We start from the raw sequence: 16,061 nt of genomic DNA, 5'->3' as shown, positions 1-16,061 counted from the left end.
TCCCTCCTGAAAAGTTTGTGGCATTGCAAGTCATACCACCTGGAACTACTGGACAAATGTGTGTGAAATCTTATGGGTTTTAACTGCTAAGGTCATCAGTCCCTAAGCTTACACACTACTTAACCTGAATTATCCTAAGGACAAACGCACATACTCATGCCCGAGGGAGGACTCGAACCTCCGCCGAGACCAGCCGCGCGGTCAATGACTGCAGCGCCTGAGACCGCTCGGCTAATCCCGCGCGGCACTACTGGACAAATTCAGTCCCTGTGTTTTTTCCGTGCCTTTAAACAATTTATCGCAGTATCTACAGCTACTCCTTAAAGGATAGCCAGTTTCGCTATAAGCTCCACGACAGACGGTTTCGCATTCGGTTGTGATGTCCACGTAGTCCACAGCTGTCTCACTGGTTTTGATTACTACCATCGATCCCACGGAAGCCGAGGTGAATGGCCTCATTGTGCCACACCAGCCTGTGACCGCGCCGGCCGGTGTGACCGAGCGGTTCTAGGCGCTTCAGTCTGGAACCGCGCGACCGCTACGGTCGCAGGTTCGTATCCTGCGTCGGGCATGGATGTGTGTGATGTCCGTAGGTTACTTAGGTTTAAGTTGTTCGAGGTTCTAGGGGACTGATGACATCCGATGTTAAGTCCCATAGTGCTCAGAGCCATTTGGACCTGTGACCGTGGCTCGGTGTGTGTTTCGAGCAGCTGACCGCCTCAATGACAGCGTATGCGGACACGATCATCGACCTGGTATTTAAAGAAACATAGCCGCACGGTCTAGGGGCGTCTTGCACGGGCCACGCGGCTTTCCCCGTCGGAGGTTCGAGTCCTCACTCGGGCATGGGTGTGTGTGTGTGTGTGTGTTGGACCGATGACCTCAGCAATTTGGCCCCATAGGAACTTACCGCCACCACCATAAGGCCGGCCGGTGTGGCCGTGCGGTTCTAGGTGCTTCAGCCTAGGAGCGCACATACGCTACGGTCGCAGGTTCGAATCCTGCCTCGGGCATGGATGTGTGTGCTGTCCTTAGGTTAGTTCGGTTTAAGCAGTTCCAAGTTCTAGGGGACTGATGACCTCAGATGTTAAGTCCCATAGTGCTCAGAGCCATTTGAATCATTTTTGAACCACCACAAGGAACACGATTCATCGGGCCAGGCTACACTTTTCCATTTATATGTGGACCAATTTCGATGATCCCGTGCAAGACTGCAATCGTAATTGACGATGTTGCTGGGTGAACGTGGACTCACGTAGGGACTCCCTAATCGAGTATGAGCGTTGTATGATGTGATCCGAAACAGTTATGCCCGCACCAGCAAGATGCTCTGCTGTCGGATCTGCCGGTAATGTCACCTATCCTGCGTTATTGTAAGTCGGCTGTTTAGATTTTTATGTTGATAACGCCACGTAGCGCTCTATATGAAAATCACTGACTGTGCCGTGTGCAGTCTGTGGCTGTCAGCATTGTTGGAATTCGCTATTGTAGTTTTGGGCAGTTGGCTGTTAACAGCGCGTAGCGTTGCGCAGTTGGAGGTGAGCCGCCAGCAGTGGTGGATGTGGGGAGAGAAATGGCGGAGTTTTGAGAGCGGATGATCTGGACGTGTGTCCATCAGATACAGTAAATTTGTAAGACTGGATTTCATGAACTGATATATATATATATATATATTATGACTTTTGAACACTATTAACGGAAATACATTGTTTGTTTCTATCAAAATCTTTCATTTGCTAAGTATGCCTATCAGTAGTTAGTGCATTCAGTAGTTAGAATCTTTTAATTAGGTGGCAGTAGTGGCGCTCGCTGTATTGCAGTAGTTCGAGTAACGAAGATTTTTGAAAGGTAAGTGATTTGTGAAAGGTATAGGTTAATGTTTGTCAGTTCCATTATTTTGTAGGGATTATTGAAAGTCCGATTGCGTTGCGCTAAAAATATTGTGTGTCAGCTTAGTGATGATCAGAATAGGTAAAGAGCGAAATGTCTGAGTACGTTCAGTTCTGCTCAGCTGTTTGAAAATCAAATAATGTAAGAGGTTTATCAGCAGAGTCACTCATAAATTTTCCTAAGGGGACGTTTCATTATTGACCTGGTAAGACTCGTAACGAGACGTCGACTTTGTGGAGACTGTCACGACGGCAGCACGCAAACCGCCCACTAGCATCGCTGTTCCGGACAGGCTCGTTTTTCAGCGGCCAGGTAGTAATAATCTGTCTTTTTTTCAGAGTCGCTTATGTCAGTGGATTCTCCGATTTGCGGCCCGTACCGTTGCCAAAATGCCTCTGTCCGGCCGCCGGGCTTCGGGCAGTGGTCACAATGTTCCGGGTTACGTGTTGCAGGCCGCTGGTGGTGCTGGACCTGCGGCCGTTCTTCTCGTTCAACGTGAGCCACGTGCGCGGCGCCGTCAACGTGAACTGCTCTGACCGGTTCAACCGGCGGCGGCTGCAGCACGGCAAGGTGTCGCTGGCGGAGCTGGCCGGCAGCGCCGAGGGCCGGCAGGCGCTGCGCCGGCCGCCGGGGGAGGTGGTCGTCGTGTCGGACGACTGCCCCGACGCAGAGGCCGGCGCGGGCCGCATCTCGGCCGCCAGCGCGCTGCACCTCGTCGTCAGCAGCCTGCTCGCCGACGGCTGGCAGCCCGTCTACCTTGTCGGTGAGTCGCAACTACCACCCATATACACTACTGGCCATTAGAATTGCTACACCACGAAGATGACGTGCTACAGACGCGAAATTTAACCGACAGGAAGAAGATGCTGTGATATGCAAATGATTAGCTTTTCGGAGCATTCACACAAGGTTGGCGCCGGTGGCGACACATACAACGTGCAGACATGAGGATTTCTCATACACAAACAGCAGTTGACCGGCGTTGCCTGGTCAAACATTGTAATGCCTCTTGTAAGGAGGGGAAGTGCGTACCTTCACGTTTCCGACTTTGATAAAGGTCGGATTGTAGCCTATCGCGATTGCGGTTTAACGTATCGCGACATTGCTGCTACGCGTTAGTCGAGATCCAATGACTATTAGCAGAATATGGAATCGGTGGGTTCAGAAGGGTAATACGGAACGCCGTACTGGATCCCAACGGCCTCGTATCACTAGCAGTCGAGATGACAGGCATCTTATCCGCATGGCTGTAACGGATCGTGCAGCCACGTCTCGATCCCTGACGTCTGCAAGACAACGACCATCTGCACGAACAGTTCGATGACGTTTGCAGCAGCATGGACTATCAGCTCGGAGACCATGGCTGCGGTTACCCTTGACGCTGCATCACAGACAGGAACGTCTGTGATGGTGTACTCAACAACGAACCTGAGTGCACGAATGGCAAAACGTCGTTTTTTCGGATGACTCCAGGTTCTGTTTACAGCATCATGATGGTCGCATCCGTGTTCTGGTGACATCGCGGTGAACGCACACTGGAAGCGTGTATTCGTCATCGGCATACTGGCGTATCACTCGGCGTGATGGTATGGGGTGCCACTGGTTACACGTCTCGGTCACCTCTTGTTCGCATTCACGACACTTTGCACAGTGAACGTTACATTTCAGATGTGTTACGACCCGTGGCTCTATCCTTCATTCGATCCCTGCGAAACCCTACATTTCAGCAGGATAATGCACGACCGCATGTTGCAGGTCCTGTACGGGCCTTTCTGGTTACGGAAAATGTTCGAATCCTGCCCTGGCCAGCACATTCTCACCAATTGAAAACGTCTGGTCAATGGTGGCCGAGCATCTGGCTCGTCACAATACGCCAGTCACTACTCGTGTGCTGCATGGGCAGCTGTACCTGTACACGCCATCCAAGCTCTGTTTGAGTCAATGCCCAGGGGTGTTTGTTCTGGGTACTCATTTCTCAGGATATATGCACCCAAATTGCGTGAAAATGTAATCACATGTCAGTTCTAGTATAATATATTTGTCCAATGAATACCGGTTTGTCATCTGAATTTCTTCTTGGTTTAGCAATTTTAATGGCCAGTAGTGTAGATAACAGCGACAGCGACAGGAATTCGACACACCGTCTCATCTGGCGACGGGTATAGTTGCAAAGCAACCGGTCAGGTTTATGTGCCATGTGCAGCTTCCATAATCCACAACAACAAAAATATCTGCGATAGAATAACTGGCACTTGGTAGCTCACGAACCACATTAAATGAAAGCAGATTTTAGTACCGTAAATTTGGTCATAAATATCATCGAGGGCTACCACAATGCGACTGATACACTCTCGTACATACGGTTTTAACTGGGAGACCGAGTGGCGCGGACCTGCGCAACGCCTCCACGCGAACACAGCAGTGGAGAGAAGTCTACAGATGTGTTCTTAATCCCGCAGGACTTGGACTTTGGGATCACCACGCGCAAGGGTTTGCTTGTAAGTGGTGAAATGCGCACGTGGAGTATTGTCAGTTCTAAAATTTTATGTGGAGTGTGCTCGTTCCGTACGTTAATTTCAGCCACATCCCGTGCAAAAACGACTCGAACACGTACTATTATCGCTACTACAACAGTAGATATTGCAGCTTTCAGCGCGAGTAAAAATCGAAGATGTTCTAGTTCTCGCGTTAAGAAGTAGAAGTACCGTGACGATCGTATTGCTTCGATTTGACACCTGCAAGACAGTTACACAGATACTTCACCCCCTTAGGGATGGAATGTGGGAAACGATGCCTACAAAATAAGATGAACACCCTCTGCGAATTTCATGATGAGTCAGGAATGAGTCAGTCAGTCGGGACTTTGCTTTTTGTGTATAAGTTTTCAGACTTGCTTTGCTACCGGTCAGACATTTTGTGTTATTATGCAAATGATCCACTGTAACTGCGAAAAGTTTTTATGATTATAATCATAACGAACTGATATGATGACGCAGTTTCACATGTTTATCGGCACTACATCTCTCAAGCGCATTATGTTTTGCAGAAGCAGCGTGAAAGCTCTTAACTTGGAATAATACGATACTCTCAGACACTTAGCAGTACATTAAACTGTAATAATCCGCCTATAAACGGGAACTGATGTAGTACTCAGGCTAGTATCATAATTTTTAAGCGATCCCAATCATATATTATAAATGCTTTGTGTTGTGCATAAGACATCTAACGTTTCCAGCGGATTTCTAACGGCACTGTGTTCTGAGATTGAACATCATGCGGATCTGTGAACTATGTAACTAAATATCATCATGAGGATGATGAACATGGGTACTTCACCGACAGCCCTCGCAAGAGCAGAGCTGTGTTAGTGGGCATTGGTCTGTAGGGTATGCATCTATAAATACGGTATGGACATCCGACGTTTGCATGAGATTTCTAAATCATTTCAGATGAATAAAGCTGTGCTTAGTTCAACAGCCTGTATGTGCTAGAAGGTTTTTGCTGACGAAGATGCGAACGCTCACGACAGTGAGTGTCTGTTACGACGTTGAGACTGCATTTCACATGACAGTTCAAGATCCTACATCTACATTGATACTCTACAAATCACACTTAAGTGCATGGCAGAGGGTTCATCGAACCACCTTCACGATAATTCGCTATTATTCCATTCTTCAACGGCGCGCGCAAAACCGAACACCTATACATTTCTGTGCGAACTCTGATTTCCCTTATTTTATTATGATGATCCTTTCTCGCTATGTAAATCGGCGTCAACGAAATATTTTCGCATTCGGAGGAAAAAGTTGGTAATTGAAGTTTAGTGAGAAGGTTCCGCTGCAACGAAAAACGCCTTTGTTTTAATAGTGTTCATCCAAAATCCTGTATCATGTCAGTGACACTCTCTCCCCTATTTCGCGATAATAAAAAACGTGCTACTCTCCTTTGAACTTTCTCGATGTACTCCGTTAATCCTATCTGATAAAGATCCCACACTGCGCAGCTGTACTCCAGAAGAGGACTGTCAACTGTACTGTAGGCAGTCACTTTAGTACATCTGTTCCATCTTCCATGTGTTTTGCCAATAAAACATAGTCTTTGGTTCGCCTTCCGCACAACATTTTCTGTGTTTTATTTCCAATTTAAGTTGTTCGTGATTGTAATTACTGGGTATTTAGTTGAATTTACGATCTTTAGATTTGAGTGATTTATCGTGTAACCGAAGTTTAACGGATCCCTTTTAGCACATACATGGATGACCTCACACTTTTCATTATTTAGGGTTAATTGCCAATTTTCGCGCCATAAAGATGTCTTTTCTTTTCGTATTGCAATTTGTTTTGTTTTGTCGACAAATGAAACATGCTACAGTGGATTCCTCTAGGTTTCCGGAGATATCAAGCGTCACATGTTCACACATGCATTCCGTAAAATGCAGGTGTAGAGCTGACAGCCAAGAACATCTTAAATGCACCCTGATCAGACGAATTTCGTGGCCAATACATCGACATGAGTATTCCTCAGACCACTGTAGCACGATTTAAGCCTTTCAACACAGTCAATTAATAGGGTGATTGTACAGGAAAATGCATTATAATAGTTCTTAAGCATGTGTGGTTGGTGTGCTGCAAATGGTAGAGGTCTACATAGATTCAAACAGTAAGTCGAATGACAAATTCAGTATAGTAGTAGCATTAGATTCGTATTATGGATTCAGATAGGCGCCCAGCTAGCTTTAGTCATATATTCATAAACATATATTCTCAACCATCTGTACCATAATGACCATATACTCTCTTGATGGGTGATAGAATTATTCTTTAACTAGCAGTGGTTTTCGTTATAGGTGTGCCTTTGTGTTATGGAAATTCTGATATCGATGTAGACAAAACGTTAAACTCCAATCATCCTTCTTATAAACAGAAAGTAATCTAGTGTCCAGGTTCGCATTGAATTTTTAAATGATTCCCATCTGATTCTTCACATAAATTGACATAAATTGTGTTTTACGTTATACATAAGACATTTCTCAGCGTATTTCTAAAACGTGACAGTTGAGGACTCTGAGGTTGCAAGCGCTGATAATTGCAGTTATTTGTGTTGAATTCGGATACAGTTTATGTCATTCACTTTCCTTTTGCTTGTTTCATCTAGCTTCATGTCACTAAATCGTGGATTTTCAAAAATTGTCTCTATATTCATTTCATGATGAGAGGAGATTCCTACAACGAGGCGCTTTTTGTCACCTGCACTCAACTTGTGCAAGGTAAGACAGAGAATATCACAACTCTCGTTACTCCACTATATGACGGAAGTGGCTCGATGCGTGTGATGAGGGTGGAAACACAAAGCCGGGAAACAGTTTTGCATGCTGATTTCATGTCTGCTCCACTCCATCAGATGCACAGTACACTGCTGTTGACGTGACCCTAGTGCATATATTGGATATATTGGAAACTCGAAGTCTGGAAACAATTCTGTCGCTTGTTCCCGTAAATAAACTGAAATTCGCAAATAATCCGACTAAGAGGCGTCAAACATAAGAACATTAACGGTTCGTTATGAAGTCGTCCATATCTGACGTTGTAAAACAATCGGAGGTTGTTGGTTCGTGTCAGTACTTACGTATTGGTGTGTTTTATATATCTTAGTATTTAAATAATAAATATTATTAACTCTCGTGTGACTTTAAAAAAACTGAAAACACGTTTACGACACCTGTCCACTGAATCTGCCGCGATAAGCACTGTTCAGGCAGCGATGATCATAGGAAATATCTTTAAAAATCTCTATTCCTTACAAAAATAACATAAAAGCACTTAAATTTACGTGTCGTACTTAGGTCAAAATTTTCTCTAAGACAGTAAAAATATTTGTTCTTGACTTTGATTAGAGCCAGAAGTATGTTTTTTTTTTTCTGGACGAATTTTTTCCATCCGGGATACAAATTCAAACGTATTACATTGTATGTCGAAAATTATTTATGTCAATGAAATCTCATTTTTTTCGTTGATTAGTTAAGTAACTCGTTGTGCAACGGATCTTTCCAAAGATGCATATCGTATTGCGTTTGATATGCGTAAGTTCGTTTTTTTACGATATTTTATTGATTTTTAAGTCTAAAAAAAATGAAACTTTTAACCTCTGCCTCTTACAAAAAACAAGTAAAAATTCAGAAATTCTTGACATAGATGTATATAGTGTTACATACGCCTTATATCAGGTATCTTCATTGTACATGGTAAGGCAGGCGAAACTAAACATTACGCGATTCTCTCACAGCTGACTGGCTTTGCGACGACACAGTGGGGCGGACGATGGCAGTACAGCTCCCTCTGTCAAATGCCAACTAAGGAACTTCCTAGCAGATTAAAACTGTGTGTCCGACCGAGACTCGAACTCGGGACCTTTGCCTCTCGCTGGCAAGTGCTCTACCAACTGAGCTACCCAAGCACGACTCACGCCCCGTCCTCACAGCTTTACTTCTGCCAGTACCTCGTCTCCTACCTTCCAAACTTTACAGAAGCTCTCCTGCGAACCCTGCAGAACTAGCACTCCTGAAAGAAAGGATATTGCGGAGACATGGCTTAGCCACAGCCTGGGGGATGCTTCCAGAATGAGATTTTCACTCTGCAGCGGAGTGTGCGCTGATATGAAACTTCCTGGTACATTAAAACTGTGTGCCGGACCGAGACTCGAACTCGGGACCTTTGCCTCTCGCTGGCAAGCGCTCTACCAACTGAGCTATCCAAGCATGACTCACGCACCGTCCTCACAGCTGTACTTCTGCCAGTACCTCGTCTCCTACCTTCCAAACTTTACAGAAGCTCTCCTGCGAACCTTGCAGAACTAGCACTCCTGGAAGAAAGGATATTGCGGAGACATGGCTTAGCCACAGCCTGGGGGATGCTTCCAGCATGAGATTTTCACTCTGCAGCGGAGTGTGCGCTGATATGAAACTGGTTCTGCAAGATTCGCAGGAGAGCTTCTGTAAAGTTTGGAAGATAGGAGACGAGGTACTGGCAGAAGTAAAGCTGTGAGGCCGGGGCGTGAGTCGTGCTTGGGTAGCTCAGTTGGTAGAGTACTTGCCCGCGAAAGGCAGATGTCCCGAGTTCGAGTCTCGGTCCGGCACACAGTTTTAATCTGCCAGGAAGTTTCATATCAGCGGACACTACGCTGCAGAGTGAAAATCTCATTGTGGAAGCTAAATGCCAGGTAGTTTAAATCGTATTTTAGATATTTCTTTCCCTTCCTTCGTGCACCTGCTTGTACAATTGGTTTCAAACAAATAAGGACTCTGTAATTAGCATGGTCGTCATAAAACTGATGGTTTGCCTACTTGCGTCTTTTCGTAATAGGTAAACAGGTGGACTCGTTTCCACAGAGTGGTAAGATGCTGCAGCCTTGCGACGAGTGGCGTTACGAGAACTCTGTTCCGCTTTTTGTTGTGAGGATCTCCGCTCCGATGCAACTTCCCGCCAGCTTTCTCAATTCCGACAGGGGAAAGCGACCAATTGTCAGCGCGGCGTTTCACTTAACAGCAGCACTCGCACACGACTACTGCACTCTGTGTTGCCACTTGACTAAACAAAATGTCTCTATTCGAGAATCTTTATCTCTAGTTGCAGGCTGCCGATTTTATTCATTTTGTGAAATGCAGAAATATTGCCAGATGTATGAGACGACGGCACTGGTAATGACCAGATCCTATACTCCATTCATCGTAAGCTCAACCCTAATGTTCCGAGCTAGCGATTGAGTGGCGGACGCGGTGGACGAACACCAGAAGTCGTGATGTCACTGGAAACGGGGCCGACAAATGTACTGATCATTACGTTATTTTTCTAGCGTGAATAAAACATTCAAAGTCTTTAGTGTTGTAGCGAATAATCGTGTTAAGTGTTTAACGCAATTAGTTATTGCTTCAAATCTGAATAGAAAGTCGCTTTTTCTGTCCCACTATCCGTGGTCATGTGCTCCTGTCTTGGTATATGCTATGACAATGTGTGAAGTTTGTGGCGTCGAGAGTTACGATGTCACAACGCAGGTGCACCCACTCGTAAGTTGGCACTGCGAGAGAAGACTAACTACGCTGATCACAGCGCCCTTTGGCCGACGCTGTGGAGCTCAGGGAGTGCCGTCTTGATTTCGGCCCGTTTCATCAAGAGCCGACGGCCTGGAAATATCGCTTCTACTACCGAGTGGGCTAGCTTGTTATTGAGATTTTGTATTAGTTACGTTCAGTTAAAGTTTGGACAGCAACGAGTATTTGTTAGCTTTGAGATTATACAGAATAGTCATCCTAACTTCACAGTATTAGACATGGACTACGGCTACACACCTACGTGCTCATCCTAGCCAAAGTTATGTATGCATTTGATATTTACTTGTGTTTTTGACTCTATTAAAAGTGTTAAAGTTACATGCAGTACCGAAGTGCTTCACCTCTCCTACTCCTACTCGCTTCCTTCACTCTCGGCCTATATTACAGAAGCAGTTCACAGGAGCAGACCCACGCACCGGCCATCCAGGCAGGATACAAAAAAGGTGCTTCATGTTACGCAGTGAAAAATATGTGCGAAAAACCGTTAAAAGGCCGCAACAGAAAAGAATTTACTGTAATAATCGTTGCTGCCTTTACTCGACAGGGCGTAGTTACGTTCGGAGGGGAAAGAGAATCAAGTGATGTAACAACGAACGCTGAGGAATGCTTAGCTTAAGGCCTGGCCGGAAAGAACTTTTAATGCTTACTCCCAATGAACTGAATATTGACTGTATTACAGTTTTCTTGAGTGTCCCTTTGTGCCTTCAAAATCGGTAAATCTAAACTAAGGAAACCAAGTGGTAAAATATTTCTTCCACCCAAGAGTTTCATGTATTAGATTTGCAGCCAGGGTGTTTACTTGTCGCAGACGTGATGATGATGATGATGCGAGAGAGAGAGAGAGAGAGAGAGAGAGAGAGAGAGAGAGAGAGAGCGACAGCGACCTAAATGGCTCTAAGCACTATAGGACTTAACATCTGAGGTCATCAGTCCCCTAGACTTAGAACTACTTAAACCTAACTAACCTAAGGACATCACACACATCCATTCCCGAGGCAGGATTCGAACCTGCGACCATAGCAGCATTTCGGCCCCGGACTGAAGCGGCTAGAACCGCTCGGCCACAAAAGCCGGCAGAGACCGACCTCCATATCTGTCAGTAGTGGGGCAAAGGAGGTTCTGGTGCACTTTTGATATCAAATTGGTAATCTAATTAATTAAACTGACCAGTTAAAGCACCCCTCCTCCTCCCCATAATCTACTGTTCTGCTAAGTGCTTTGTGATCCCTTGGGAGTTGATTTATCATCCCTTGGGAGTTGATTTATCATCCGTGAGGATAATTTGTCCTTCTGAGAAACTTCCACTCCTCTCCCTCCACCTTCCACACCCCTCTGGAAAAAGGCTCACTTTTTTTGTCACCCCCCTCTCCAGTTCAGTTCTGGGCCTCTTTTGCCCCTCTTGAGAAACCCCACAATCCTCCTCATGCTACAGTTTGTATCTAGAACCTGTAAAAACAGCAGAGAGTGAGTTCACAGATGGAATTTTATGTGGATAATGCCACCAATCGGCTTGAATGCTGTACAGGCTGACTTGAGGGCTACAGATATTTTTCTAATTTTGTCCTGCTACTATGCATTTTATGTAAAATGAATAAAAGACAGTGTTTTTTTCTAAAGAATTGTTTCAGTCAGAGACCTCCACCCAGCCATGTCCTATCCAACAACCTTTTAAAAGAATATACGAGTGTAGCTTCTTCTTTTGGGGTCAGGGTGATAATACGCAGCTGCCTCCTGTGCTGCCGCCATCGCTGCCACCTTCTGCTCTTTTGTGCTGCCACCACACTGAAACACTATTTAATGAATGTTCGATGTGGCCGCTCATTGAGACAGATGCTGAATATTGGCTTATTGGGCTCTCAGTAAATGGCTGCGACTGCTCAACCACGAAGTGTGGCTCATATGTCAGTAACTGTCAGAGCAAGCAAGAGCCAATTGTATCTCATTGAAATAAGGATTGTGGCTTACACACATCGCAAACCTCTGTGCGTACACATATTATTTTTAAAAAAATACACTGGGCAGGAAAACATCATTTATCATTTTCCATTTTTGCAACCAACAGAGTGAAGTTCAGTGGACGGATGCCCATCAACCTGTTGTTAAGTGTTCACATCGTAATGTTTATAGCAGTGCTCGTACATAGAAAGAAGCATACCACTTTCAAACATTTGAGGCAGTAACTTTAATCTGTGTGAAATGTCTCGTTTGACGAGGTATAAGCTATGTAGGTAACAGATTTTACACTGTTACATCTTTCAGTAAGATTCCTACGAGGGTAAGTCAATTATTATCCGAAAAATAGTTACAAAATTTTATTGTAATTAAATAGGAAACTTACAAGAACAGTTTTCGACATAGCCTCCTTGAGTTTCAACGCACTTGGTCCATCGTCGTACAAGCATCCTGATGCCCTCATAAAAGAAGGTTCTCGGTTGAGCTGCGAGCCGTAGCAAACTTAATTTCAAACAATCAACGTAGCTCGTGACACATTGTAGAAAAAAACACCTCCTGGGTGTTTAAAAAGCATATTCAGTCAGTGATCGTAGTGGAAAAAAATCATTGAGAAAGGAGTGAGAAGAGGTTGTGTTAAAACGCCTATGGTTTGACCAGTACCTTAGATATCTGGTAAAATCAGACTGTTTCTAATTCCAGTGTTAGCAGGGCTATCGACAGTGTGGATATTAGCACGTTGGGGTACCACCATACCCCGAACAGTGAGGAACGCATAAAAAGCTCGTGAGCAACTACAGGAATCTTAAAGACATAATAGGATGATGGACGCCTTCGTAATCGGTAAAGGACTGTATACAAAACCACTTTAGAAAGGGCTTGGGTTTCTTATTTAAAAAAATCGCCTAACTACACTTACCTTTCAGACTACTTACCAATACACATCTGCTTAGACTCGTCAAGAAACTCAAAATCCCAAGATCTTGTTGTGTGTTTATGCGAAAGACTTTGCCGAAGACGATTTGGAAATGCAAGGAATGTGGGATCATAAATTTAGACATCCCAGGAGGATCTGGAATCCAGTGAGTTGCGTATATAGAATAACGTACTGTACTTTGGCTGACATGGGGATTTAGGAGCCACCAGAAGAATTGCGTCGCTACTTCGCCAGTATCTGTGTGTTCTGCAATTTTCGGTTCTGACAAGATTTTGATTCATACCTCCGTGGACATGTCTGTCTAATGTTTCTCCTGATGAATGTAAAAAACAAGCAGCATGCACATCACCACACCAGTTGAGCCTCAGGTGTCATGTCGCACACCCTACTTTAAAAGAGCACTCATCTGTATGAGTGCAAATTACTTCCACCGAATAGATCTAAGCGAGGGTGAGTGAGTGGAGTATTGCATGGATTGGTCTGGGAACATAACAGCATTCCATACACGACCGAGGCGAACAATAAACTTCACCTTGCAGTCGGTAAGGTTGTAGAGATCCTCCGGGCTGTATGGCATTGACGATCTAAATGTAATTAGAAAACAATCTGCAAAATTATTTAAGTGATGTGCAAATCGAGATAAAAACGACAAAACATATAATAGCCTTTAGCCGAATGGCTCTGTACGATCAATACTCCTTTTCTGGAGGAGCAAATTTTCAGCTAGTAGTACCAAGAATACTGAGAAAATTTACTTGTCGGATCGACCAGTGGATACTATTTCCGTTAGTAAGATACATGTTGACTGCAGTATCGCTGGGAATTCTTACATCAACATCTGGTTAATACATACAATTTGATTTGTTTTCTACAGTGGGAACGTGATACAAACTCGTTGAGGTTCCCAACAGTCAGTATACCCCCAGTGCCTGGTCCGACGTTAGACCATGTTGATTGGATTTTTGGATTGTTTTGGGAGGAGAGACCAAACAGCGAGGTCATCGGTCTCATCGGATTATGGAAGGAGGGGGAAGGAAGTCGACCGTGCCCTTTCTAAGGAACCATCCCGGCATTTGCCTGGAGCGATTTAGGGAAATCACGGAAATCCTAAATCGGGATGGCCGGACGCAGGATTGAACCTTCGTCCTCCCGACAGACCATGTTGAATTGAGCATTGTTGACCAGGGCAGGAACCTGGTTGATTCTCAAGGGGAGGAAATCATAATACGTATTCATTTGAAGCAGCAGCGCTTTGGGAATGAGGTAGAAAATTAACTCACATCTAGTCACCATGCCACGCTGCAGTAAAGGACAAGGTGGTAACACTTCACCATTTAGAGTTCCTCAAGTCAGCAGGATTGAAACCGCACAGTGACGTCAAGCGAAATAACAACATCGGTTCAGTATAACGAACGAAGCACTCATCAGGATTACATATCTCACAAACCTTTTGCTTTGGTGAGGTGCAGTAATAACGATGAGATACGAATACTGATTCAGCATCAAGATGATTTAACAATTATAAGCAGCAGCTTTCTATACTTTGAAGGCCAGTTTATGAAGAATGATGGAAGGTGCTCCAGCAGAAATATCATGACTTAGGCGTAATGTGTTGCTTCCTATTTCAAGAAATATGACACAAACTTATTGGTGTCGAAGTCAACCGAACAAGAAACGTTGAAATCACATCAACACTCAAAACTTACATATCCGTATTAAATACAGATCTCAATATACTAGAAAATGGGGGATTGTTCATTGACGGAGCGATAAGTAAACACTTCAGAATGTGCATCGCTCTCAAAATGCCTATGGAATTCTTTGAGGGCAATAACTGGCCCATTATGAGTGCTAAGCATGAACTGATTCTCGTTAAAAGTGCAAAAGGTAATAACGTATATATTCAATATGCACACACAGTGGAAGATAAGTCTTTTCCACAAATTAGTGTGAAAAGGACCTCACATTTCTGTGTCAGATGAGACCCATCTGAAACATTGCATGAGTCGAACTCTGGCTTTCAACTGTCATTAAGTTTCAATTCATTGGAACGCTGAGTATCCAGCTCTACCGATGGCTTCAAGACATTACTGGGCGATTGAGACATCCGATGAACTAGAAACGCTTCAATTCATTATCCTGGGGCTGCGAGCAGATAGGCGAGGATGTATGTAACTAAGAATTTCAGCGCGTTCATTAACAGTAACCCAGCCAATGCAAAATTGTTCATAAATTAATTATATTACCCATATGATAATCTACAACTTAACTGGAACAATGACAGTATCGGTCAGCTGTACATTATTTATTCGAGATTTCGATCTTCTTCCTCTGAGGCTGATGAATTTTGATGTATACTTAGTAGGATGTCTCTTATTTTCTGACTTCAATTTTTTGAGCGCTCACCCTCCAATATTTTTTGAATGACTCTAAAACATGTCTGCACAAAAATTTTTTGTGATTGAAGCACTTTAATCCATGCTGATTTGAGCACGAACTCGTAGGACGATCACGATCTTTCACATCGTTCGCAGATGTCATGGTGACGTCACCTCAGTTTACCAACTTGGCTGCATGTAGTGCAGTATTTATTTGTTACCGATCGTGTCGCACGGATGTTCCAGTTGCTGTATATGAGAGCGCGCTGAAAAGTAATCCCTCTGAATTTGTTGCGCGAAAATCCTTAAAGCTTCTTAAATAAAACAAAAGTTATTAATATTCCACATCCTTATTCTTTGTGTCTTCATATTTATTTCTCAACAAAGACACCTTGGCAACGAACCTATTTCTCCCAGCAAGAGACTAGTTTGTTGATACCGTCACTGTAGTATGTTTAACTTCGTTGATGGAGCCAGAACCTTACCTCTGCCCGCGCGACTTCATCTCTATCAAAGTGAAGCCCTCGAATGTGTTCTGTAAATAAAAATCGGATGTAGCCGAGTTGGGATTGTATGGAGGATAATCAGTGATAGTGGACCCAAGGCATCGGACTGTTGCAGATGTCGCAGCGCTCATGTGTGGTCTCACATTGTCATGCTCAAGAAAATGGTGTTCCATGTGAGGACGAACTCTTCGAATTCGATACTCGATTATAGCGTGCTGTTTCTCACACACCAACACATTTACGTTACACACTGTCATGTTACACACTACAATTTCGAACCCCCTAACGACAGAGGG

The 16,061-nt window shown here is 44.3% G+C and overlaps 1 protein-coding gene across 1 annotated transcript in view; it reads left to right on the top strand.

Annotated features, from left to right (window-relative positions):
- LOC124722729 (dual specificity protein phosphatase 10) overlaps positions 1–16,061 on the top strand; it is a 228,982-nt gene that overhangs the window by 80,713 nt on the left and 132,208 nt on the right. The window contains exon 3 of the mRNA XM_047247870.1: positions 2,343–2,653. Coding sequence (XP_047103826.1) covers positions 2,343–2,653 — 311 coding nt within the window. The remainder of the gene's footprint in view (positions 1–2,342; positions 2,654–16,061) is intronic.

This window comes from Schistocerca piceifrons, chromosome X (assembly GCF_021461385.2).
Source record: "Schistocerca piceifrons isolate TAMUIC-IGC-003096 chromosome X, iqSchPice1.1, whole genome shotgun sequence".
NCBI lineage: Eukaryota > Metazoa > Arthropoda > Insecta > Orthoptera > Acrididae > Schistocerca > Schistocerca piceifrons.
The sequence above is the reverse complement of the archived record's forward strand: the minus strand, read 5'-3'. Positions and strand labels throughout refer to the sequence as shown.